Raw genomic sequence first — 26,186 nt, 5'->3', positions numbered from 1 at the left:
AACCAGCCCCAGATATGTCAGGGGCCCCACTGAAAGTCAAGAACTGGTCACAAGGCAAGATACTATTACCTACCCTTAACATGAACAGCACATGGTTAGCCAATATAAAAAAAGCAAAACACAAGAATTTTTAAGCAGTAGTTTTTCTGTTACAAAGCATGAAGGGTGAACTTTTTTCATGAATGGTACTTCTTTGTACTTTTGGTATATGTTATCCTAGTGTAACATTGAGACTGTGGCTCACAGATCAATGGTGATCAAATTAATTCAATGAGGTAATCTGGGCTGATAAGACCAGAGGCATGCACTCAGGGATTCAATTTAAGTGCAGAAATTTTGTGATCCATCAATGGAATGTGCTCTTGTTTAACCTGGTTCCATGCCTTGACTACATTTATTCCGTTATTAAAAAGAAAACACTTCCAGTACAGAAATCAGTTTGATCATTAGGGATCAATGCACATAATTCAATGTTTACTGTAGTTTCCTAACTGTGATGGATGATGTATGGAACACGATTCAAAAGAGAGAGAAAAAAGAATCAACATATATGAAGAAATAGTGCCTGAATTTAAATATCTGTTCAAAGCCTTGAATACTTGGACCAAAGCTGATATTGATATTTGAAAATCTGTGGAGGAAATTTCAGGCAATGCACATTTTTTTCTGTCTAAATAACATTAATAAACACTTTGATAGAGTACCCTGAACTAATTAGTTTTTACTGACAACTGTGATCCTGAGAAAAAAAAAAGCCCGATCATTATAAAGAGAGAAAAATGCTTTTCTACTCTGGTGAAAAAACTATAGACCTGTGACCTTTCAGGTTATTTGTATTTAGAGCCAGACACATTCATCAATATTTGGAAATTTGGTTGCTTTTTTTTCTTGATATAAATTTGAATGAGTATTTCATAATTATCTTGGTTGAAACAACATGATTGAACACAAATTTTACACCATGAATCACACGCGCAAACAATTCCAAGCACATTTGATAATCATCATAATCATCCACTACTTTTTGAAAAGGATGTTTTTGGGGTGTTGAGGGGACAAAAGTAACTGAATTTGCTTTTATTTTCCCACTGTTCCTGGTTTTTGTTGTTCTGTGAAAGAAACCATTAAAGTTCTACATTTCTAAAAACTGATTAGTGACATTCATAAACATTGTATCAGGCATATTTGCATCTACGTTTGCTTATGACGAGTATTTATACCTATATTCATGACAGTAAGACTCAGTTGGGGAAAAAATTCTGAAAAATCATTTATAATGTCATCTAAAAGTGTTGCATTATATGTCTGCTCATAAAAAAAGATTAAAAAAAAAAAAATTTATACACATATATGTCCTGGTAAATATATTGAATATAATATATATATAAATTATCATCAATTTCTTTTAGTTACTGAAAATTCGCTTGGAAAGTTTCTTACTTAAAAAAAAATCTCTTGTATCAGTTCCCAACATGTTAAATCTTTCACTGTTTCAGTAAACTCAAATGGGAGATGATTTAGTTGTGGTAAAGGTAATGCTTAAGCTAAGGAAATCGTGAGTGTGTAACGGGTAAGCATGTCTTTCAGACATGAACAGTTTGAGTTTCATTTAACAGGTTAGCAGATACTTAAATGTGTTAGAGCTCAGATACAAACAGAAATAAAACCACTAACATCACCTGTTCCTTGAATAAAGTAACTAATAAGTCAATAATAAGTTAAATAATAAGTAAAAAATCTAGAATGATAGCTTGCTAATGTCATAGGCTAATACATGAAAATTGATTGCAGTCTAGTTTAGTGCTACAGGACACTTACACTACAAAATTCACTTGAACGCCCCTTTATCCGACTGCAGAGCACTTTTCACTGGATATCATAGCACTAGCACAACCTGTACCCGAGGTAATTGGTGTGAAAGTCATGCAGACATACAAATATAAGGAACACTATAGACATATTAAATAACAGTTATGAAACAGTCTATTATGTGAACACACCACACTGATGTAACAAATCATACAGAGTCCCTGGAGTTCAGTCACAAGTTTATTGCAAGTTCTGACACGCAGAGGAAAGGCCTACCAACTCTTTATTAACTGTTTTTAACCTTAGCTATTAAAACTATGCTCACTTATCTCCTCTCTCAATCAGTCATTCAGAGGAAGGCACAGATATTTAACCAGATCTGTTTAAGTTGAAAAAAAAACACCCAAAGAACTAACTAGTTGAATATTCTCCCGTGAATTAAAAGAAAATCAGCCTAAAGGGTTAAAAACAATGTTAAAAATGTCCTAATAATAAAACATTTTAGTGATGGGAACAAATGAACTTCTGCACACTGTAAGTGGCTTACTAAAGTTGCATGGGAACACCTTTATTTAATTCACAACATGAGAGAGTTTGTGTTTGTGAGCCATAAATACAAGTCTGCACTAAAGAATAATAAATAATAATAACTTGTTAGAAAAATGAAACTTAGAAAACTGAACTCAATGAGAAGAATGCATCACATTACACCCCATGTATTCATACAAAAACATTTGGTCACATCAATCTAAAAGCACAGATTAAATCTTAATGCACTCTGTGACTAGTTTGTATCATTAAAGGAAGCTAGCATCAAAGCCCTTTAGCTACATTATGACAACACTCAGTAGTCATTAATGTAGTTTTAGTGCTAGTGTTTGAGCTCAAGTGTTAACCTTGCAGCATTTGCTTCAGCAGTATTGCTTTTAAATCAAACTTTAACAGCTGTAGTGGGGAGGAATGAAGCAAGTGTTCCTATAGAGTGTATAAGGCATTTATATTTTACCCGCGTAATATTTTAGCATACTTCAAAAACACTGATTGTAGATAAGTCGATATGCAATAGAATACTTACTATTCTGGTTGTGTTCCTCCCGACTGTGGAGGAGTATAATATGGCTGTAATAAAGCAGTCTGAGACAAACACGGACTCCACATAACCTGTGAAGGTGCAAATACAGTGATCTGCTTGATCAGACTTTTTAGCAAGGTGTCGCCAGAAAAACACACACATCCTTCAAGGCGATTGGGGTGATCTTTAACTGCTACATAGCAACTTCTCAGGCAGGACAGACAGAATCCAGCTCCTGTGACCTCCATCAGTATCAGCAGGTGTCAAACAAAGGTCTGCACTGGCGTGATGGAGCGTGTGGGAGAGCCTGCCCTCTCAGAGGAAGACGAGGCCGAGCGATTGGTCACCTCTCGCTGTAACTCTTCCACTCTTTTCTGCAGCTCTGCACGTTTTGCTAGCAACTCCTTATAGCGCTGATGAACTGGTTCCTGACAAATGTAAAACTCAAGTTCTCACACTAAATAGACTGCAAATGTTTTCTTTGCAATTAAAAAACAATCAAACATTGACATCATATGTTTCACCTGAGAAAGGATTTTGCACATACCTGAGGTCTCATGCGAGGGTTCCAGCGGATATAGTAGCCAACCCAAAGCTCCAGGTGGCGTAAGCTGACAACAGGGAACAGCACGTGGTTGGAATAGTTCACATACAAAGGATTGGTGAACTCCTCCAGCTGGCTGTTTATGTAAGACCACAATGACACCGTCCTCTTAGGAATCTCCTGTAAAATAGAGGGTGTGGAGGTAAAGATGCTGAGAGCTGAGCATATCTCCATATAAGTACATTTAAATTTCAATCATACCACCGCCATGAGGCGCTCTTACCTCCTTCAGCCTCTGCTGCTCACTGTTACACAAAAACGTTCCAAACAGGCAGCTGTACAGGTGGTCCAGTATGGTCACCAGGAAGTATTCATTGAACTCAAATGCTGCAGGAAACTAGAATAAAACCAGCGCCATTACTGCCAATGAAAGATCATAAGACTGTGAAGAATTTTTCTGCTTTGACTCATTTGTTGCGTACCTGGCGGGTCAACTGCCACACACAATCAATGAACTGAATAAAAACAGGTGAGCGGTCTGCATCTGTGTGGTTCTTATCCCCGTGACCAATACGCTTGAAGAACCAAAGAGAGAAAAATCATTAAAGAGACGCCACCACACTTTGTAGTGGTTATTTTCCAACACCAGTATGAAAATGTGGACTTACCAGCTGGAATCGGTGACCAAAACTGAGCCACTCCTTCTCAAGCAGCACCTCAAAGCCACGGATGGTGCGATAGTAACCGTCCAGCATGAGCATGGCTAGTGATGTGAGCTGAGCTGTACGGTCCCAACCATCGCTACAATGAACAACCACTGAGGTTTTCCCAGACTCCACTTTATCTGCAATCCTCAGAGCTCCGGCCAAAATCAACTAAAAGGAAACCATACAACACGGCCCAAACTGTGAGTTTAACAGAAATACCTTATTGATCCTCTGTGGGAAACTGCTTTTTTGTTACAGCTACTCCCATTCAAAGAGTGTTAAACACATAGAACGTACAAAATATAATATATACTAGGATATAAGAAAGCACAAAAATAAGCCTAAGTGTCACTTAAAATTGAACATATGTATAAAGTATTAATATGTACAGACTGTTTTCAGTGGAAGAAGTGTAACTATTTTTCTCAATAAAACCATGCCCAAATTAAAATACTGAGTAAATAAATAGATTATTAAGTAAAGTTGTTCATCATTAAGTACACAGCTGTGTTTTGTATAATGACTGAGTTGTTATATTTGATGAAACCATTCAGAGAGAAACAAGATCTCTCTGCTCCAGGTCCTGCTCACCCTGTCTGGTCCATCCTTCTATAGCAACCCACTTTCTGTGCATGATTTTCAAACCTAGTGCTCACTTTGATGTGCTCCAGCCAATGAGTAGACTCCAGATTAGAGAGCCAGTGGGAGTCCTCAATGTTGGGGTACACAACATCTTTCAGCTTGCGAAGTGACTCTCTCATCACATGGATGTTATGAATGTCCAGGAACACCAGCTCAGCATTTTGATATGCATCCTCACTTTCAAAACCGCCCCCTTTCATCTGCGGCAACAAGGACGAGAAGAGACTGATGATGCTGAATTACAAATGACCAAAATGACCAAATGAACATGCATTTCTGTTAACTACATCGAAATCATAAAGATTTAATGGACCTTGTTGGCAGCAGCATTGACACTAGGCCTTGCATCAAAAATGAAAAGCTTGTGCGATTGAGCATTGGCATCCATAATGGACTGAAGATATTTCTCATCCTCTTTGCTTCGCTTTCCATTGACCCCAACCATGGGCTGGCTGCAGCGCGTCACAGTGGCCTGGCTCTCTGGATGGATCCAAGACAAAACCTGTCCACGGAAAAAGACAGACAACAAAAATCACAGAAATTCCAACATATAAGCAGAGCAGAGCTTTGTGTTTCAAACGGGTAACTCACAGGGATCCTCCCCTTTGCTCTGAACGCAGCCACTCTCTTCAACTCCTCGTCGGGTATGTTGACAGGCACCGCCAGCGTGGATGGGTAGGTGTCACAAAGTTCATAGTGATCGTTTATTTTTGTAATCCTCCAGCTTTCATTGGGTATACCCTTTGAAATCAAATAGAGAAAAGTATGTTGTCACTTGTTTCTCGACAGTAAGGTCAAAGGTCTGACCTTTTTCTGTCATACCTGTCTTTTGTATTCAGAGACAGCATCATACACCTTCCATCCGTTCTCAGGAAAGACCTGACCGTAGTCAAAGGCAAAGATTTGCTGCAGACAAGAGAGAATCTGGTCAGTGGACAGATGGTGCAGAGCTACAGGGACACTGACAGTGTGGCTGCAAATCACTCACCAGCCCGTTGGAAACAGGAAACGCAAATTTCATCAACACCTCGAAAATGGACTTCCTCAGAGTGTCCTCCATTTGTTTGTGTGCAAAACGCAAGTTTCTCATGTCCTGCACAAGGAAAACAGAGCAGCAAGTCACAGTCAAACTCAAGGGTCAACAGCTGGATGTGAATGTTTAAATGTTATTAAAGCCAGTGTATTTGTGAAACAGTATTTTACTGATGACACAGCTTGTTATTGGTCCCTCTGCACATGTTAGAAAGTTCAAGTTATCCCAGAAAATTTCCTCTTCTCCCTCACCTTGCAAACCAGCCCGTAGGACAAGTCCCCACGGCTTGATGCACTTCCAATTTTTTCCACACGACTCACCACTCCAAGAGGCAGGTCCAACACAAAAGTTGGCTCCTTGGAACCAAACACAAGCAGTTGAATTGAAATATCATCCTTTTTCTTAGAGCTTCTAGAAAAAAATGAGACACTAAGCATACCCTGTCCATGCATCTGAAGAAAAGTCTGTAGTTGGTGACTGTTACTGTTCCCCTCAGAGCTCCAATGAAAGGACAGAAGTAGGTGACATCTTGGGCTAGAGAATACAGACTTGATTTAACAAAGTAACAAAATGATAATAACAAACTTCTGTAATGTGAAAACAATCTTTTCATATCTATAAATGTAAGCTGTTGTGATTGCAGCACAGAGAGAACGTACCAATGTCTTGCACAGTTTCATTTGGAAGTAACTGTGGTTCCTCTTTGTCTGATTCTCTAAGCACTTTCTGCTAGCACAGGATATGTGTTAAAGCAAAAAAAAAAAAAAAGAAAAGAAAATGAGTGCACTGAAGATGCACGATTTAAAGACATATTTTAAATTTAATTTACGTCATGGCTTGGTTTACCTTTGCAGAAGCTTTGGGCTTAACCTAAAAAGTGTAGAAAAAAGAGAAGACTTCATCAAAAGAAGTTGTGAAGGAGTAGAATCTTAGTGATCTGAAAACAGGACACTCACCCTCATTTCTGGGGAGAGCTCTGTGGAGGTGGCCACAGAATCAGAGGACATGGCAGAGGGTGGCTTGGCCTGGGCTGACCGGTCAGAGCGAGAAGTGGAAGTACTGGTGGAATATCAACACAGGAAATGGTGAAAGAAGATTCAAGAGTACTAAGGATTTACTTACCCCTGTGATTCCAGTTAATAACATTTTGCTGAACAATGAGAGAAACCAAACCATTGACTTGAGACTGTTTCATCTGAACGACAACTTCAGTGGTAGACTGGCTTGTACCTAATCTATCATTGGACTGGAAATTGTGAATCAGCTTTACAGCTCAAGGAGCTCAGACAAAAAGAGCAGATTTATAACCCTGTTCTTAAAAAAATCAAAAGCTTCTCACTGAGTGAGCTTTGGTGAAAAACGGTAAAAATATATACACAGTTATTCTGGGATGCATGCCCTAACACAGGACTGATGGTACACACAGTTGTTCTATAGAATAGAATAGAATAGAATAGAATAGAATAGAAAATACTTTATTTATCCCCGAGGGGAAATTCAGGAGTAACCGCAGCATTTAAGAAAACAAAAGTAAGAAAGAGTATAGCCAAGGAGTTTGGACGTTTACCGTTGTCAAGCAGCATACAAATATGATAACTCGATAAGCGTAGTTGAACATTTGCTCTTATTTTATTATTATTATTATTATTTTTTAATCAGACTTCACAATTGAAAGCATCATTTGTCCTTTTGGTCAAATAGGCACGGGTCGACAATGACAGCGGCCATTAAATGATGCCCTAATTTAGCTGTCAGCCTCGGTGGTCCCTAAATGGCAGTTGGTTCACGTTATATTACATTAACAGGCATTTTTTTAAGGGCTTGAACAAACTCAAGGTGACTATTCGTGTTACTTTATACCCATAATACATCAATATAAAACCCCTGTTGATTTAACAACTTTTAGCCATCTTTAAATGCTAAGTGTTTGTAATAGGTTTAGCCTACCTGGACAATGAATCAACACTTGGCTGTCGGGAAGAGGAGCGTTTCGAGCCCAAACTGTCGATGCTCCCGCTTTTCTCCATCTTTACCTACTCTACGCGTTTCTCTGAACCCCGGGTGTGCAACAGAGGTCCGTGTATTCACTGTGGAAAGTCTTTAAATGCCTCCCCGGAGAAGAGTAAATCCCCACATACAAAAGGAAGCTGCCATCTTTTCCCAGCAGCCTCCCAATCCTGTCTGTAACAAGAAAGCTATTGTTACAGATGGCGCCTCCTAACGGCTACTTTGGGTGTCGCATTCCACCCTCGGTAGTCATAACTTGATATAAACATGGACTGTATGAAGTATCTACTGGATAATTTTAAAATCTACAGTTACACCAGAGTACTTAGTCACTGTTTAATGTTGGTTGACGCGATTGCACTGAACTCTATTTCCCAAAATGTTGAATATAATCTGCTAGCAAGTCATAACACAACCATCAGAAGGTATTATATCAGTTGCATCTACAGTGGAATAGTTTTGGAATTATTAAAAACAGGGGTGTTGAAAGACCGTTCAGAGCGGATTAGGGTCACAAAAAAGAAAGCTTTTATGGAGATTATGCCAAAATAACAAACAACAACAATTTTTTTCCCCCAAACAATTATCATTCTGTTTTACAAGTCTGAATTCTGTCTTCACTTCTGGAATCCTGGGGGGTAAAGTCAGAATGAGGAAAAATATTGAAGATTTATTTACTAACACAACATGCTAGAAAACAGTGGCCTTAATTCTCTTTAGTATGCCAAATTTCCAAAAGGGTCACATCTAACTAGAAAAGCTCTCAGAGAGTGCAGACCTCTGCCAAGCATATTGCGATTGTCACCAACACTTTAGTACTACTTAAATGTTATGTTCCCTGTCAGCAGGCTGTCTGCTACAATTTGGTGTTGGTTGCAGGTGTACGATAATTTGTTTCCTGACAGTGTTGAAAATTATGAAGACCCAGTACATATTTCATATTCTGGATCTTAGTATCCAGAATATTACCAGGATCTGGATCGTACTTTTACATCTGTCAGAAAGTATCGTGACCTTGTCTTGTACTGTTTTGCAAAGCAATCCAACCATTTATTGTGGAGTTATATACACATATGGTGAAAATGGCCCTCTCGCATAATGAAAAAGATCCTTTTAAAAAATCCATGATCCAGATCACCTCCAAAATGTAATCACTTCTTCCTTATCTCATTTTGCAATTTCCTGAAAGTTTAATCAAGATCTGTTTGTAACTTTTTGAGTTATGTTGTTCACAGACAAACTCTCCCAAAAACACAACCTCCTTGGCGGAGGTAATAATTTGATTTGAATAATGACTTGTCTGAGTTCATTAAGCATGACTAGATGCTGTTTGTGCTACTAGCTTCTTTTTGAGGGAAAAACTGTAACTGTAAGCTACCCAAGTTTCCATGTTAATAGTGATATCCTGAATAGTTCAAGTGATAGGCATTGGCATATCAACTTCTGTTATTATGAAATTACATAGTAAGCATGCATGAGTACCTTTGTGAAATATTGTACATTGACACTGGTGTGCTAAATGATAACATGTACATGTATGTGTGGACTGAAGTACAGTCTCACGCAAGCAATGTAGCGTAACTATGTTCCAAAGTAAAACTGGTAAAATGACATTTTAAAACACCAAAGCGTTTTTGTCTTTTCCAAACACAAAGAAAAACAATGTAATACATAAACACTATGTTGCATGACATAAGTCATAAATGCCCTATATCTTATAAATCACAAAAACCTTTCTTTTTCTTTTAACATTCTTTCATTTAGTGTCTGTGTTGACATGAACAAATAAAACCACCATGTAAAAAACTTATCTTCATTCTCTTACTTTGCTCAATAAAACAAATTTAGAATTCAGACAACGTGAAAGAAGTCAACTAAAAACAAAGCTGTGACAGAGGCAACTATAAAAATGGAAAATTAAACACTGGCAGCGAAAGAAAGTCTTACAGGCCATTTTGACAGAAGCTTTTGTTTATTGAGATAAGATAATAAAAAAAATGACAGAAAAACTCAAATGGTATTCACATTTAACGATGACAGTCAAGTCTAAATGAGTTTTACTGTGATTATGTAAGCCAACTGTTCATTTATATACATCTTTGTTATTTTCAGTTTAAACACCAGCTCATTTTAATACGAAATGCATTTGAATGTCACTATGGTTGGAAAAGAGGGGAACAGGAAGAAAAAACAAACAAAACTAAACTAAAAAAAAAACAATAAAACCTGGAAACATGAAGTCCATTATTTTACATATTTCTCCATAAATTTCTTGTGGAACTCAGAGCGCAGAGTGTCATTCACAAAGCGTTTCTCCTTACGCGCATCATCCACTCCTTTGGCGCAATTCTTGAACACAACATCATCATCCCATCTGAAAAGATATTCATAAATTAATTCCTGAAGTCAAGTATAAAGTTACACAAACTGTGTTTTCTCCAAATACAACAACCTCTATGTTAGTGTTTAAGTGAGGTACCTTCTCTTGACCCTGAATGTATTCTGAGTTTGTGTCATCTGTTGTTGCTGCTGCTGCCCTGCCAAGTTAATCAATGGATTGCCACTCAAGATGTTCTCCATGCGAATCCTCTCCTCCTCTGCCTTCTGCTCTCGTTCCTATCAAAGAAAAAGATACAATTTAACCCAACACAAAAATGATTATTGCGACGTAACTCCTGTCATAATTTTCTCTCTGATCAGAGTCAGAGAGTGGATGCAAACACTTGGGTATGACACAAAAAAATTTACTTTGCGTTCTTGCTCTTCAGCCCGCTCCTTCTTGATCTTTTCCAGCTCTGCCAGGAGAGCTGCAGTGTCATCGTCATCACTGTCCTCCTCAGAGTCCTCATCCTCATCGTCCTGTAAACAGCCGAGCATAAGTGGTGAGGGGAATTAATGAGCACTAATTATCCCTGAGTGTCCACTAAAATGTGCAGTGTAAGCACTCACATCAGTTAGAGGGTCATCAGCATCAAGGTTGGCTGCAGGGATCTGATCCAGTCTGGGCCTCTTCGATGACGATGATGATGACGACGAAGAAGATGTGGTATGCTCTGAAAATTAAATATGCATATGCTGCTGAAAATAGTGGGTGTCATGGTACAATCTTTGTCATTAATATTTCATAAATTAAGAACTGATAAATCATCAGGAACACAATATCAGCTGAGATAGCAACCTCTGGGTCCCCTTTCTCTGGTCTTGTCACGTGCAGCTACACGCTCTCTTTCCTCCAGCTCTCTGCGAAAGTCACGGGTGCGCACCTCCTCAGGGGCATCCTGGGTCGGTTGTCTTAAAACAGGAAGTAAGTCAAAAAAATTGAAATATGCTTTCAACTGCTTGAGAAGGGGTTATGCAGCAGGAACAGTCCAGTAGCATAAGCAAGTAAGTAAATAAGCATTGAATACACCAACAGAATAATTAAAATCCAAGGAATGACAGCGTTTATGTTTGATTTACTCACCTGTACTTGATCTTAGTGTGACCTGGAAGATCCCGACTGGAATACTGCTTGGACAGGGCACTTAAATCCCCCTCTCCTTTACCCCTCCCTCCTCTCGCCGGCTCAAAAGTTGGCCTTGCAGCTGTAGTCATCTTTGATGGCTCTGTTTTGAAAAAGCATTGATGGATATTTCATGATTTAAACATGTTAGTGAGAGAAAAACAAGTTAGGCAAGTTCTTCAGGCTGAAAGGTAAGAAGCCTGCACTTTCTGATACAATCATGACATCAACCCACCGTCTCTATGAGAAAAAAAGGGGTCCTAAACTAAAACCCAGAAAGTAGTCTTAAAACCTCAACGGCTTCTGTACTACAAAAGTACTGAGACAATTAATCAGCAAAAAGGTGGGAAATCTATTCATGCAGAAAAACATACAGAGAGTCTATTGATGTAGTTTAAATTGTTAAGAGGCAAAAATTTATTTAACTTGGAAAATTTTACAGTTGAGGTAAAAGCTTAAGTTAGTTGGTTATATTCATAGTGAGTGATTCGAGTACAGACTGCACCAAATGATTAAGAGGAGTTTGTCATAGAAAAAAAAGTTTGACACTAGCCTTCCCGGTAATGTGGCACAATATGAATCCAAAATAACCGCAAAACCAAATAGCTTTCTAGCTGTTTATTAAATACACAACAAAAGCTAACTAGTTAGCCTTCCCGGTTGAAAAATGCTAGCTGATCAAACAACGCCGTACAGGAGCTGAATTGAGGCTTTTCGCTTTTCTAGCCGACAAAATAAACCGTTAACATATTATTTTAATTAACCAAAAGAGACTACGTAACGTTTAAAACAAAATTACATGGAAATAAAACTTACAAATGTGCCACCACACGGCTAGCCAGCAGTACCTGATAATCGAAGCTACGTCACATCCGGCAGAGGGAAGATGTCTACGTTATGATGCGTTCAAAACTGCTGGGAAATTTATGAACTTCACTGCCTTGTAAATCATTTTTAAGTACCCTTTTTGTTCGAGGCACGCAAAATTGCGTTATCATGATTATGGTCATCGCATAAAAAATGCAATGTATTGCTCGTAGTTTACAAGTATCTTACCTTTGGCTCTGAGAACAGATACTGCTCTCATAGATATGTGCTGTGTCGTGGGAATGGATAAATTACTGATAGAGGTTTCCTCCCTCACAGATGTTGACTTAAACCTGCAGATAACTGGAGAAATAATTTGCAGACCTACTGTGCCTGGTAATAGTTCAGAGAGATTCTTATTGTTCAAATGGTTCCTTTCAGTAGGTTACCCACTCTGTAAGTCTTTTCTTAGCATTAGTTTAATAGAGTGGGCTGATATGGATGTACTTAAACGTAGTTTTAAAATGTACAGGTTACAGTAGGTTACTTAACTTGTACGTGTGGAGAATTTTGCCTCAAAGCAAAATGATGTCATCCAGAATAACATTAACATGAAACTGTACAAAACGGTCAGAACTGATGGACTATTAAAACACAAAACCATGGTTTAAAACATATTGTGATGACATTTAGTAAACTGTAAGAAAAACGAGTGCATGTTGGTAATATAGTACAGTGAATAGATGAGAAGCAAACAAAAAATGGAGGAGAACTTAGATTCAATCTAGTATTTCACATATTTCACCTTACTTCATTTTGTGAAATGAGGAATTAAAACACCTTCATCCATTACAAACAGATGTCAAATAAATGTTTCTTACTGTTCCTCTATCCCCATTGTGATAGATCATCAGCACAGATGAGATCAGAATGTTCCTTTCTGAATCTCTGCAACAGTTAGTTTGTGTAAGTTGTACTCGTTCCACCACATCAGTCATGTTTACACTGAGAATTTGATACATGCCTTTAACAACCTCTGTTTTGTTTTGATTCCATGCTGTTGGAACACCAGGAATTTTTACTGAACATGTTGGCTGTGGTCCAAAGAGAAAAACCAACGGAGGAGGTTTTTCTGGATTCCAAGCAACTTTTAAATGTTTTCTAGCAAAAGTCTTTTGTTACTTTGTCAACTTCAGGAGCTTCCACGGAAGACAAAACACCTAAAAAATGAAGAAAAAATGCAGCAAAGTGTTTTTTGTGTGACTGTTATTTACTGTAAGCATGTGCAAGTGTGCCTTATCTATTTATTATGATCTTATGGTTCATATTAATCACTGCATGTAGGAGAATGAGTAACTTGATGATATTGACACAGCCGAGGAAAAAAATGTACCTTCATATTTCATAAATGTTTCATCTCTCACATGAAGTTACATGGCACTACACAAGCGGGAAAGCAGCACAGGATGTTTTTTTACCCTGTCGCTTTCCACAGTTAAATGGATCAACATAAACAATGACAACAATATTCAGATGGCTCCAGCTCATGGTTTAAGATATCTGTCTCTAAGATTACCACGACCCTGATTAAAAAAAAAAAAAAAAAAAAAAAGTCAGGTGAATTGACTTTGGTGCATTCGGCATTCAAAAATAACACCCCAAAAAGTCACGAGTGTGTGATACTCCTGCTTGGTAGACACTTTGGTTTTTCAGTGATTCTTTTGTTAAACCATAGTTTAATTTTTGACACACCTGTTTGTCCCAGATATGCAGGAGTGCATGCTTGCTTCACTTGGATGCGAATCACTGCGTTTAGAGTTTTTGATGAAAAACTAGATTAAATTCTGAGTGGTTAGTTCTCCACCCATTTACTCTTTTCATGTTGTGATGTTTAAAACATTTATATGGTGTGTCTTCATGATCTGCACAACTTAACGTCTGACAACAATTGCAGCATCATAATATTATAGAAATCTTTACAGAAAGCAAAATTTACCTACTACTAGTAAGTATTTGTCTCAAGATTGAGACACTTTGATGGCTGGCTGGGTATGTACAAAGAATTCAACTAAAGGGCTGCTTTTAATAATTTCACACCAGTAGGCAAGCAGGAAAGACATTGCCAACTCGAAACAGAATATAAAAGAGTTAAACAAATGTCAAACGATTCACTTGTTGGTTTCTGTCTGCCCACTCTGTGATTGTTATAAAAAAGCAGCCCACTCGATCAACCTGCACTGCAGCATCAAGGTGTGGCACTTTCAGCCAAGCAGTGGGAGGAAACTGAAGAGACAGGGGGTGGGGGCTCAGGTTGAGGTGTCTTTACTTGTCTGTCTATGTTGCTCACTGGCCCAGAGGAGTTTTGACAGCATTCTGATCTGACAGCCGACCAACACACAGGTGAGATCACAACATCATGCTGGGATGGACTTCACACTGTTTCTGATTTTATGCTCACTGAGCCTGCAGTAGGACTCATTACAAAGTCAGGATTGCTTTCATTTTCTATGCAAAATGAATTTGACCTGGATAATTGGTGCTAAATCTCCTCTGAGGGTCACCGTATGAGATTAAAAGTGCAGGTCAAAATGTTAACACGAGCTCAAAGAGGGAACAGAGGACATGCGCAGAATGATAGGACACTGTGAACCCTGGCTTTGTGAGAAAAAATAGTGGATAGTGAGTACAGTATCCATTTGTGGATAAACTGTTAGAGTAATAAGTCAGGATTATAATAATTTATACATGCATAAAATGTACAAAGCCCCAACACTATGATAACAAGCAATAAATACTTAAATGTCACATTTACAGTTCGAGGGAGTTGATTGCTAGCAGAATGCAGTTAGACAGGTTGTGTATGAAATGCTGGGGAATTTGTAAACATGTCTGAAGTCAGTGCAGGGGAACAGTGTAGGACAGTTGCACTTCTCCTGAGGGTTTCAAAATATGGAATACATGAAGAAACTTTCCTTATAAACTTTGTATCCTGCAATAACTTCATCAGGTTGAACATCCGAGAAAACATCAGTACCATGTCAAAAAGTAAGTCACAATTTCCTGCGAGTTTCCAATAAATATTTGGTGCAGGTGTTCTTGCTGCTCAGCATGTGCTGACAGAAAATATGTGGTTTGTAGCTGTTGACAGAGACAAGGTGTTTCAAACCACCAGGGTGCGGACTGCACTGAAGAACGATCTCAGCTGGATCCAAAGATCAAGACAGCCAAAGGAAGAGCAGGAGAAAACCAGGTATCCTCAGCATTACGAATGAATGAATGAATGTTGAATTAATAAAAACATTAATTAATATTACATTTCATTCAGTTAAGTCTGGTTTCCTACGTTTAATTTTCTGCCAAGGTGTTTGACACTTCAGTTCATTTTTCACTTTTGCATCTCACTTTTTTAAATTGATAAAAATGATTCTGCGAATTCACCACAACAACTTCTATTCTACAGGACACACGAGGTTCTGTCAGAGACCAAACCCAGAGCAGTACGGCAGAGTTCATATGTCCTGTCTGCAGTGAAGAAATTTGAGTGAGTGCCACTGATTGTGTATCTACAGATTCGACTGATGCTTTTCTTTTGAAAGAACAAAATGTCAAACACTGAAACTATAAATGAGGCTCTGAGGAGTGAATACAGTCAAAGGTCTCGACATTTTATAAAGTTAACACTAGTCGGAAACAAAACTTATTTGGCTCAGTAACTAACTTGATGTTGCAGGCACGAGGTTGAGAGTTGTTTTTAATGATGTCACATCTTTATGATATAGAGTAGAGGTCTGCAGCCCCTATGGTGTCCATGGAGGTACTGCAGGGGGTCCTTGACTTTTTTGGTTAATCAGGCAAATTTTCATATTTTCAAATATTTGTTCCCAAATATTCTACTTGTATTCACACTCATGTCTTTGAACACACATTGATGGATGGAGGCAGAAAATGTTATTGTTTAGTCAGAAATTCAGGCATTCATCAACACAGCAGCTTTCTCAAACTGCGCACTGGCTCGCTTCACAGCTTTCACTTCTAGCTCCCGAAGAAGGAGGAAGACCCAGCCTTATCACTGCTCTGCCAGTCATGTGCCCACATGTGCCATGTTGGCTCTGCCAGGTTCCTTGTGATTGGCTGGGAGCTTATTAAGTCCCCAACTGACTAAAACCCCACACAATGGGGCGCACGTTTGGATATTATTCATGCTCCATCTCTTCATCAGTAAGGGGGTCCTTAGGCTGAAAAATGTTGAAGACCCCTGATACAGAGAATAGCAGTAGGTTCAACTTAAGTCACTTTTTCTTCTGACAACTTTGTTTGAAAAACACAATTTTTATGGTCGGTGAATCTTGGTCAGATTTCCTTTATCCCTACAGATGAAGTGCCAGGATTTGGCCAGCAGATGTCACAATTTCCAGTGCATCAAATGCTGAGAAGTAACCCATTAAGGATTCTCTACTCTACTTGAAATGATTCAGTGCTTCAGAAGCATAATTTAAAGCACCATAAAGAAATGTTGAAGGACTGAAACATGTACAGACTTATTTTTCACTTTTTCTGTAATTTTGATAAACAATCAAACTCATGGGTTAAAAGTAAAGTCCAGTTTTTAAAAAATAGAACCCAGGCTGTGGTAACTCCAGTATTTCAAAAAGAAGCTGTTAAGACCCACTTTGTGAAAAAAAAAATAACATAAAAACACTGATGTAGCTGCTTTCAGAATCTAACACAAAATCTCTTCAGACTTTGTTGTGTCAGAACAAAAACAAAAAAAGCTGCAGGCACACTTATCACCATATGTGAAATTAACATACATAAACATAAAGTTAGCCCTGGGCTTCTTTGTTGCCTCCATAAAAGTTTACAGTGTAATGCAGACTGGCCGGCGCTTGTTTTTCTGGTATCTGCTTACACATATACCCCAGGTACAAGAGGTTTACCCCTGAGGGCTCACAGGGGCGTACAGAGGCTCAGACAAAACACCTGCATATTTGCATTTCAACATATTTAGGGCTCTTTGAGTTTTTTAACAAACATAAAACCAAGTTGGAGGAATAATAGTTAAACTGTCCTTTGATATTTAAAAAAAATATATGAAAAAGACCCTCAGTATGTATTTAAAGCCACAATCAAGGTTTTCTGTGCAAACAAGAGCAACAAGCACAGAGTTCATAGTTATAAGCATCAATACATGTAGTAGTGTTTCCTCTGGCTGTACCCATTGCATGGATATTACATCACAGAGTCCAGCCTTCTTCAGTAAATTATTAAGCTTACGGACACATCTGTGCAGCAACCACAGCGACTAACTACCTTTATTCAGCTTCTTGTCCCTGGGACAATTTTTAGGATCAATTCTTCTGTTATAACAGTTGACATAGAGAAATTCATGTTAAAAAGGAACTTTACCCATTCCCAAATCAGAAAAAGCCTACATATTCCCCCGTTGCATCTTCATAAAACTCTTTGATTTAGATACATCCGAATTTTTTAGCAAAGGAATAATAAATTCACAAATGAGCAGTTTTAAAGAGGAGCAATCATTTCTCTTCTGTCGGTATCAGAGACTGTTCACCCCTCTGTTCTGTGCATGTTTCACAGCTTGATTTGATGAAACAAAAAAGAGATCACTTTTTTTTATCAAGTTTTAAGAGTCTATGTAGATCTCTGTGCAGATGTTCTCCTTGCTAACTTGCCTTTGAAAAGCAGTGGTCTGATGTGCTGTAACATGTTGGACGGATGAGTTCGAGCTGAATAAGTTCAGGACAGAAATAGAAAGCTGGGGAACATAACATCCTGCAGCATGTAGACTTGCTTGCTGCTACCAAGAAACACATCTGTGTGTGTTTTTACTTTAAAGGATCCTTGATCCATTTAATACATTCTCCAACTTAAAAAAGGGCAAATACAAACCTTTTTTTTTTGTTCAGATTATTGCTTCAGAAATCTAAGTTTTTGCTTTGAACTTTAAAAAATGTACACTTTCCCCTTTTTTCTCTACCAAATTATAGCACAACATTGACAAGTTATTCTTGTTATCAGCACAGCCTGAATGTTTAACAGGGACTGACAAATAGGATCCCCCTACAAGCAACTCAGAAATTGAGCAGGTCACAGCGTCAGTAGTTCACACAACTGATTTTATTCGAGCTTATAAATGTTGAAATAAAAAGTTAATCATGTTCCTGATATGGAGGAGTTATGAAGAGGGTCCAGCAGCTGTAATGTCTCCTAAAGTGTGCAGCCCCTGTGCTGATGTGGACAGAGAGCCTCCAGCTGCTGGGTCCATGCCGTGCGACTGCATTAGATGACCGTCATTTATGGAGAAATGACTCAGCGGGTAAATGCCACATTTCCTAAAGCCTTCCTTCACAGTCCTGACACCGTCTTCCTCCTCCAGTACTTGATATGTCGCTTTAAATACACCTGAGAACTCTTTCTTGCTGACTGCAAAGTGAGAGTCTGTGGCACAACCATTGCCTATGAGTGCTGCAAAGCGCTGCTTCAGGAGGACAAAGAGACCTGCATCAAGTGGCTGCAGGATGTGGGAGCAGTGAGGTGGAAGGCAGAGAAGGATGACATCTTCTTTACGAGCTGCTTCCACCACCTCAAGGTTCACAGGAGACTTGTGGCCGTCGAATATAAGCAGCAGTGGGCGCTCTTTTGGGGCACGGGGAAGGAAGTGTTTGAGAAACCATTTCTTAAAAAGCTCAGAATTGATACACCCTGAGTCTGACCATCCATAGAGGGCATCAGGAGGTCCTTGTGTTTTGTAGCAAACTCCTCCTGGGTAGGCTTTTGAGTAAATGATAAATGGGGGAATGTCCTCTCCAGCTGCATTGAAGCAGGCCAAGACAGAGACGTGGTCTCTCAGTCCTAATGTGGGTTTGAAGCCATGACTTGCAGATTTGGGAAGAATCACTCTCTTCCTGCCGAGCTGAAAACCTGTCTCGTTACAGTTTAAAATCTGTTGAGGTTTGTTTCTTAGCTCATGAGCATCCATGACGGCGCTCAGTAAGTGAAAAAACTGATCCACTGCTTCTTTCCTTACACAAACCGTCCTCCCTCTGACCACATTGTCTGCCGGCTGAATTGTTATATTCTTTTCTTGACGTTTCCTAAAATTCAGCCACCAGGTCTGGCCTAGTTTGGAGAATGCCACCCTGCGGTGTTGCCGCTTATAAATGGACGAGGCAAAAGACACCAGCTGCTGCTTTGTCAGTGGGAATCCATGCTTGGACATGTATAAAGAGAACTCCACCAGCAGCTCCTCATCTGCTGATGTTATAAGCTGAGCTGGCCCGCTGCGACACCCCGGTGTCACTCGTCCACTGACTCTGTCTCCCAGAGAAGATTTAGGGACACTGAACTGCTTGGCTGCCTGCCTCACTGTGCACCTTCCAGACTTCACCTCTATCAGAGCTCGCTCCATGGCCTCCTCTGTCCATTTCTTCTTTGTCTTCCTCCCAATTTTGTCAAGATGATTTCTTGATGGCATTATTTCTAAGATGGATGACAGGAAATGCAGAGCTGAGTAATGCAAACACAAATGGAAAAAAAAAACAAAACACATTAACACAAAAACACCCAAAACATTCTCAGTCACTTCATTTACATAAAACCTCTAAAGAAAGACTTAACATGTGCTTTTCCTCTTCTATGATCAACACTTTCACCTTGACAACAATTAACAGCAGACAGCTCACAGCTCTGCCAGACTTTTTTCCTGAATGATATGGGGATAATATCATTTTGTTATTAAGAAGTGCAATTCTCAAAAATCGCAGCAAAATGCAGATCATCCTACCACTCAGGAGACAGTCCTTTATAACAGGGCTAATAATTATCACACATAAAGAGCAAAAAACCCCACACAAGATGACTAAAAATTGAAGGGAGTCAGTGAGCTTTTTGCAAATTAGAGCGGAAAAACAGCCCATGTTATGCATGGCGACAGTAATTAACCTCAGTTAACATGTAACACACTTTCTACACCTTTCTTAAAAGACCTTTGTTTAGGTCTGTGCTGAAATAACAATCTTAAGTTTGAAGAATATGAAATGAATTAAGAGGGTTTTTTTTTTCTTTGTCATCAATTAGTTTAATCTAACTCCATTAATCAACTTTGATCAGTAAAATTAACTTTACATTTCTGTAGAATTAACACAACAGCATGGCATCTGTGAAACTTAAATTATTCAAATATTAAATAACTCCAAAAGAAGAATTTTTGTCAGAGCTACAATTTAAAGCAGCCAAACTAAAAAAAACTCAAAACTCAAGTAAAGTATTCAGTAAGGTATTTGAGCTACACAATTTGCAGAAGTCTGCAAAAGACCAGGTGCAATAAAGCCCCAAACAGCTGATTTTGACTTAAATCTCACTTCTGACAAGAGGTATAGCAACTAATACATTTGATTATAGATTAGACTTTAGATTAGGATTTTGTGGATGCAAATCAGATATCAGGTCAGGGGAATGCCACCCCTGCTTAAAACTATGTCATGCACCTGGCAAGTTTCTCAGATACAGCTGTAGTTTCAATATCAAATAGAATCTGAAGCTATCTTCATGCTTATAATTATTACCTTTATCTTCCTTACGAAGCTTTAAGTGGCATTTATCACTGAAATATAAAAGAAATCTTCGTTAATATTCCTAACGTCTGTAAAGAGCCCCTTCAACCAGCAAGTGAAAGTTTCAGGGAGCTGATTTCTGTACACTCAGGATCCTGGATGATCCTGTCTGTTCAGCAGTCAAATATAACTTGATGAGTAGGAAAATATGCTGTACTTACCGGGACAGTTGAAGAAGTCTTCACCCTGCAGTGAAGTAGGGAAGAGATGTCGACTCCTGTGTGAACTGTGAGGCTGCGTATCTCACCTTACTGTTTGTATACAAGACGATGTGAATGAGTCCCGAAGTTTAAGAGAAATAAATCAGCATCGAAGCAAAAATACAGTGTAGTTTTTATCCTTCTTCAACCCCTTCAGTTAACCTAGGTTAAGGGAAGTTAAAAATACGCGGGTATGTTTACAAGGACCGTATTCCAACCACTTTAGCTTCAAAGTGCTAACGCTGCCTTACAGCAACCTGAGAAACCGCGGAAGAAAACCGGAAGTTGTGTTAGAGTATTGTCAAAGTTAAAGTCTTAAAATTCCTGCTACAAAATAAGCAACAGTAAATAAATGTTTTACACTCTGTCAAATTCGTAAGATATACATCCAACAATCATTTTCATCCTTAAATAAGCACCAAGAAAGAAAGAAAGAAAGAAAGAAAGAAAGAAAGAAAGAAAGAAAGAAAGAAAGAAAGAAGAAGAGAAACTGAAAAACTACCACTACCACTTTCTGACAAGCTATCCCCTCTTGGAAAGCTTCAACCATTTAACCTTGTTGAACAAATAGTTCAAGGATTAAAAAATACTATCTTTTTTTTTTTTTTTTTTTTTTTTATCTGAGTGTCTAAGATTAGTTCAAACCTTCAGTTTTGTTCTGAACAATGAGACTCGCCTGTCATACTTTTTAGTAGAGCATGACTGTGAAATACCTAAAATCCAGAGCTACAGCATTATTAAGATGTTTTGCTGCTGCAGATATAACTGGCTGTTCTCCATTGTATGCATACAATAACATATTCCAGTTCATTTTTATACTGCCCTGGTATCAACACTAAATTTTACACAATTTATTTTTTGAAACTTGGTGAAATTAAACTATATGTGTCAAAATTAAGATATAAGATTCTTTTCAATGCTATCCTCCTGTTCTTGTACTGCAGATCAGTAAATGACCAACCATGGAGTCCTCCTCAAAGAAAGAATTTGTTTGACCTAAAAGTCTGTTTATGAACTAAATTTTGATCAAATATGAACAGATCAGACCTTCGACAGCTTACAACCACTCCTCTATGAGTCCACTTTTTTCAAAATTGACCTGAACCAAATATTGAATATCTGCCTTATGAGTGCATTTGTAGTTTCAATATTTTCTGTTCTCTATTCCAGTGAAACAGCCAGTCAGGCAAAGACTGAGATCAGTTCTCCCACAAAAGATGTTCATAATGAGGGATCAGCAGTGGAGACCAAAAATGATATGATGTAAGTTTTCAAGAGCATCCCTCTGTTGACTGAAACTAGCAGTGAATATAAAGATGCTAAGTGATATGTACTTTTTGTGCGTAATTTGAAAATTTGTCCTGTGTTTCAGCCCTGAACCAGCCACTGAGTCTCATGCAGAAAATGGTGAGGCGCAACCAGAAATACCAATCACTGATATTAAAACAGAAATCAAGGAGGCTAATGCAGCTGCAGAAGTTGAGCAGATGAATGGAGAACACATTGAGGCTGCTGCTGAGGTCGCTGCAGAAGTTCTTGCAGAAGCAGAAAATGGTGAAACACAGCCAGAAATTTCACTCACTAAAACAGAAATCAAGGAAGCTATTGTAGAATCAGTGGTTGAAAAGATAAACGATGATCACACTGAGGCTTCTGCTGAGGTTGCCAAAGAAGTTCTTGCAGAAGCAGAAAATGGTGAAGTACAGCCAGAAATTTCTGTCACTAAAACAGAAATCAAGGAGGCCATTGGAGAATCAGCAGTTGAAAAGATAAACGAAGATCACACTGAGGCTTCTGCTGAGGTTGCCAAAGAAGTTCTTGCGGAAGAAAAAGTCCAAAACTGTGAGGCACAGACAGTTGCTTCTGCTGAAGGGACAACTGAACAACAAATTGTGGACACAGTTAAGGAAATCAAGGAAGAACTTGTAGATGCAACAGCTGATGAAGCTAAGATCTCTGCAGATGTTCAGGTGGTAGATTCGGAAACCCCTGCAGTAGGGGTAGAGTTCAAAGACACGACTGAAGTCCTTGTTGCACCTCAAGCTGAATCAAAACCTCAAGATGAACCTTTGAGTGAACCTGAGCCAGCAAATACAACAAATGTAGAAGACACAGCAGCACAACCCACTGATCAGTCTGCAGAGGAGAGTAGTCCTCCAGTGCAGGCTGCAGAAGAAATTATTAAAGCCGTAACTGAAGTCACAGTGGAGCCATCATCTGACAAGAGTGATGTGACTGATGCAATGCCAGAAGAGGAGGCTGCTGTCCAAGAAAGTGTTGAAACAGTGGCTGAGTTATCGGCAGAATCTGCATCTGAATCGCCCACTCAAGCTGCTGCTGAAGCTGCAACTGAGGGGAGCTGTGAGAAAGCACTTGAAGAGGCTGCAGAGGAAACAGTTAGAGCTGTAGTTGAGGTCGCTGTGAAGTCAGTTCCTGAAACTCCTGATGTGACTGAAAGTGCAAAAGAAGAAGCCGCTACCCAAGGCCAGGTTGAGCCTGTGCCTGATGTAGTTGCGGATACTGTGTCTGTTTTGCCAACTAAAGCAGCTCCTGAGACAGAAGTAAAATCTGTGGAGTGTGAAACTGTGTCAAGGACAGAAGAGCCACTTCCAGAAACCAAAGTTGGGGAGGTAGTTGAGAGTGAGGTCCAGTCTGTTGTCGAGCAAAGTGTTGAGCTGGCGCCTGGGAGTGCAGCTGAAGCTGTGGTAGAGACAGTTGAACCTGCACCAGTAACAGCTCCAGATTCTGAAGCCACTCAGGACACAACCACATACAAATTGATTGAAATAACAGACGCATTAGATGTGGAGACCCCCACAGCTGAAACTGCTCCTGAAACTCTGCCTGTTCTTAAAGAAAACCACACAGAGGAGACAAAATTGATCCAGGAGTCCGAGGAGATTAAAGTGTGAGTATGCTGTGAAGGAAAGAAGACAGATTCACGTGACAATGCTCATATGTTTTCACTAACTACTTGCTCATGAATTGTCTTATAGCCCAGATGTGATACAAAAAGTTGTGGAGGAGCCAAGATACAAACTGAAAGAAAACAGGTAATCTCATAAGACAACACTGTCAGAATTCCTCTTTTCAGAATGTGCCAGCTCCGCTCACACTCTGCTCACGTGCTCTGGTTTGTAGTATTTAGCAGAATTAAGCAGAAAAATCCAAGAAGAAATGGAGAATGATATTCACAAGTATGTTTGGCCATCCAAACTGTACTAAGCAAGTATGGCCCATAGTCACACTACTTCAATATGAACCAGACTTAAGGCACATGTATGGCCTGCTAATGATATCATAAAGCATCTGTTTACACAAAGAGCGGTCTCATTCAAGTCAGTACAATGAGATACTGGTACAACTTCAGTGACTTTAATGAGTGTCCTATGCCAAGTTGTTTTGGTTCAACACAGCCCTCTAACACCTGTCTGTAGTTTAAATGATTTTCAAAAGGAGCAGTCGCAGTGATCATCCATCACGGATCATCCATCATGTCTGTGTGCTTGTGCTTATGCATTATGCGTGTTGAAGCACACCTCTCTGAAGCATGTCAAAGCAGAGAAGTAAATCGGGCTTGAGAACGGTACACTTGCGGTCACACTGACCAAACAAACTGGTCTTTAGGGTTGAAGCGTGCCTGGGCATGGTTTGAATGGCCAGTGTGACCGAGCCCTAAATATCTGAGGCCTGTTTATTTGCTGCCTTAACAAACGCACAAGAGCCACTTCTGTATGACAGAGGTTGGTGGTACTCATGGGAAATGCAGTCATCATGCTGGAAATACACTTCGTAAAAACTCCGAACACTGCCTATAAAGGGGCTGTGAGGAGTTTGAATAAGAGGATTTTGTGAATTAGATTATCAGCGCTAATATTACAGGTTACAGGTAATTTTAAATTGCTACTTCTTAGCTCCCCAATTGGGTCGGGCAGGTCTGGATTCATTTACGGCACGTTTAAGTCTCTGTCAGATAGAAATAGGACAGAAGAGCAGAAGAAAGCTAAGCAGGAGAGTGATATAGCCCCAGCCAAAAGCTAACGCAGGGGCTAAACTGTTTGTGATAATGTTAATTACAACCCACATCAGCAATTATTCTGCAGTGGTCTGTTCAAACTTGAGAGTCTATCCATAAAATGAAGAGTGAGGTTACGTAGATGACTGGCAGGACATAACCAACCAGGATTCACTAACGTTACACATTACTGACTTGTCTTAGAGAACTGACTGCCTGCTGCACAAAATGTAGACAGCTACAAAACTACATACAAACTGACAGTGTTTACTTGTTATCACTTTGGCTTACAGAGACGTCGGAGCACCAGGCTGCCGATAGCACTACATATACATATATACATATACAACAATGTTTGTTTGGCGTTACATTTCAAACCATATCACTACATAACTGTGCTGATGAATATTTTACCTTGGTACATTGTATCCAGTTAAAAGTTGTCTTGGACAAAGACAGTTTGTTTTGATCTGATCTCCATTTAATTACAAAACAAACACACGCCTAGCTAAAAGTGATTTACAACAGTGCGTGTGAGACGTCGGGCCAGAAGGTGGCAAGGCAGTCCAATTAAAACAGATCCTCCTCAAAGCATCTTTAACATGAAATTAACATCTTATCGATTTTTTTACTTATTTTTGAAGATACAAAGCAAAAAATGAAAATGTTTTTTAATGCTGTGTCCCTCCTGCAGTGATGGCACACCGTTCTGTTCATTCTGTGACAAGTTAATCGATGGAAATGTGAAGATCACATTCAGTGAACCTCTGGTGAGGTGCCATCCTGACTGTCTTAAGGTTTGTTCTTCTTCTCCTAGTAGATAGCACATCACATGTCTGTAGCAATGTACTGAATCTGACAGGCTCATGTCATTGCATAATGTTGATAATGAGTGCTCCTTTTTTCTGTAGTGTGGTGTGTGTGCGAAGGCCCTGGGAGATTTGCTGACCCCCATGTTTTTGCATAACCAAGTGATCCAATGTGATGGCTGCTTTGCAAAAGCTTTCAGGACCTAAAGCCTAACTGGGACAAATATGTCATCAGAGAAGACCCAAAGCGTTCTGTGATTAATGTGTTGTTTAGACTAAGAAACTCACCACTACTGCCTTCACTCTGTTTCCACTCAGAGGGTTTTTTTTAGGACATGCTGCATTGTCAGGGGAAGGGATTCTGTCACTAAAAGCTTGCTTTGAAACACTTTGATATGAAAATGTT

The 26,186-nt window shown here is 39.2% G+C and overlaps 4 protein-coding genes across 8 annotated transcripts; 1 reads left to right on the top strand and 3 right to left on the bottom strand.

The window, feature by feature from the left end:
- Positions 1–2,036: 2,036 nt before the first annotated feature.
- Positions 2,037–8,050, bottom strand: mtmr2 (myotubularin related protein 2). 2 transcript variants are annotated; one of them, XM_074672880.1, is made up of 16 exons: positions 7,755–8,050; positions 6,764–6,866; positions 6,654–6,677; positions 6,467–6,536; positions 6,247–6,341; positions 6,059–6,163; positions 5,763–5,867; positions 5,597–5,680; positions 5,366–5,515; positions 5,088–5,276; positions 4,789–4,974; positions 4,094–4,300; positions 3,908–4,000; positions 3,709–3,822; positions 3,429–3,605; positions 2,037–3,309 (listed from the first exon to the last, which is right to left on the bottom strand). In XM_074672880.1, the coding sequence occupies exons 1-16, from the start codon at positions 7,832–7,834 to the stop codon at positions 3,145–3,147; spliced, it is 1,947 nt and encodes a 648-aa protein (XP_074528981.1). In that variant the 5' UTR covers positions 7,835–8,050; the 3' UTR covers positions 2,037–3,144. The 2 variants fall into 2 exon arrangements, with proteins under 2 accessions (XP_074528981.1, XP_074528982.1); XM_074672881.1 differs by having other exon boundaries at positions 6,467–6,533.
- A 1,799-nt stretch (positions 8,051–9,849) lies between these two features.
- cwc15 (CWC15 spliceosome associated protein homolog) lies at positions 9,850–12,246 on the bottom strand. 2 transcript variants are annotated; one of them, XM_074672514.1, is made up of 7 exons: positions 12,165–12,239; positions 11,278–11,419; positions 10,993–11,105; positions 10,764–10,867; positions 10,563–10,673; positions 10,294–10,430; positions 9,850–10,188 (listed from the first exon to the last, which is right to left on the bottom strand). In XM_074672514.1, the coding sequence occupies exons 2-7, from the start codon at positions 11,406–11,408 to the stop codon at positions 10,059–10,061; spliced, it is 726 nt and encodes a 241-aa protein (XP_074528615.1). In that variant the 5' UTR covers positions 11,409–11,419; positions 12,165–12,239; the 3' UTR covers positions 9,850–10,058. The 2 variants fall into 2 exon arrangements, with proteins under 2 accessions (XP_074528615.1, XP_074528614.1); XM_074672513.1 differs by having other exon boundaries at positions 9,851–10,188; positions 12,133–12,246.
- A 3,002-nt stretch (positions 12,247–15,248) lies between these two features.
- Positions 15,249–26,119, top strand: LOC141791759 (uncharacterized). Its single transcript, XM_074672407.1, has 6 exons — positions 15,249–15,373; positions 15,584–15,664; positions 22,329–23,846; positions 23,953–24,009; positions 25,666–25,768; positions 25,883–26,119. The coding sequence occupies exons 1-6, from the start codon at positions 15,249–15,251 to the stop codon at positions 25,985–25,987; spliced, it is 1,989 nt and encodes a 662-aa protein (XP_074528508.1). The 3' UTR covers positions 25,988–26,119.
- LOC141791371 (uncharacterized) lies at positions 16,693–21,231 on the bottom strand. 3 transcript variants are annotated; one of them, XM_074671779.1, is made up of 3 exons: positions 20,918–21,231; positions 20,709–20,746; positions 16,693–19,623 (listed from the first exon to the last, which is right to left on the bottom strand). In XM_074671779.1, the coding sequence occupies exon 3, from the start codon at positions 19,616–19,618 to the stop codon at positions 18,320–18,322; it is 1,299 nt and encodes a 432-aa protein (XP_074527880.1). In that variant the 5' UTR covers positions 19,619–19,623; positions 20,709–20,746; positions 20,918–21,231; the 3' UTR covers positions 16,693–18,319. The 3 variants fall into 3 exon arrangements, with proteins under 3 accessions (XP_074527880.1, XP_074527879.1, XP_074527878.1); XM_074671778.1 differs by lacking the exon at positions 20,709–20,746 and having other exon boundaries at positions 16,693–19,650; XM_074671777.1 differs by lacking the exon at positions 20,709–20,746 and having other exon boundaries at positions 16,694–19,623.
- Positions 26,120–26,186: the final 67 nt, after the last annotated feature.

The sequence above is a fragment of the Halichoeres trimaculatus genome, unplaced genomic scaffold (genome assembly GCF_033239565.1).
Source record: "Halichoeres trimaculatus isolate MK-OKI-2021-1 unplaced genomic scaffold, fHalTri1.1 fHalTri1_scaffold_6, whole genome shotgun sequence".
NCBI classification, from domain to species: Eukaryota; Metazoa; Chordata; class Actinopteri; order Labriformes; family Labridae; genus Halichoeres; species Halichoeres trimaculatus.
Note: the sequence above shows the minus strand (reverse complement) of the source record. Positions and strands in the feature narration are given on the sequence as shown.

Excerpts from the sequence above, each read along its gene's own strand:
- mtmr2 (XM_074672880.1), bottom strand. The coding sequence starts at position 7,834 with ATGGAGAAAAGCGGGAGCATCGACAGTTTGGGCTCGAAACGCTCCTCT. Across the intron at positions 6,867-7,754 it reads AGTGTTGATTCATTGTCCAG|TACTTCCACTTCTCGCTCTG; the intron begins GTAGGCTAAACC and ends ATATTCCACCAG. Across the intron at positions 5,681-5,762 it reads TTCCTGTTTCCAACGGGCTG|CAAATCTTTGCCTTTGACTA; the intron begins GTGAGTGATTTG and ends TCTTGTCTGCAG.
- cwc15 (XM_074672513.1), bottom strand. The coding sequence starts at position 11,408 with ATGACTACAGCTGCAAGGCCAACTTTTGAGCCGGCGAGAGGAGGGAGG. Across the intron at positions 10,868-10,992 it reads CAGAGAAAGGGGACCCAGAG|AGCATACCACATCTTCTTCG; the intron begins GTTGCTATCTCA and ends TTTAATTTTCAG. Across the intron at positions 10,431-10,562 it reads CTGAAGAGCAAGAACGCAAA|GAACGAGAGCAGAAGGCAGA; the intron begins GTAAATTTTTTT and ends TTTCTTTGATAG.
- LOC141791759 (XM_074672407.1), top strand. The coding sequence starts at position 15,249 with ATGTGGTTTGTAGCTGTTGACAGAGACAAGGTGTTTCAAACCACCAGG. Across the intron at positions 24,010-25,665 it reads TACAAACTGAAAGAAAACAG|TGATGGCACACCGTTCTGTT; the intron begins GTAATCTCATAA and ends TCCCTCCTGCAG. Across the intron at positions 25,769-25,882 it reads GCCATCCTGACTGTCTTAAG|TGTGGTGTGTGTGCGAAGGC; the intron begins GTTTGTTCTTCT and ends TTTTTTCTGTAG.
- LOC141791371 (XM_074671779.1), bottom strand. The coding sequence starts at position 19,618 with ATGCCATCAAGAAATCATCTTGACAAAATTGGGAGGAAGACAAAGAAG.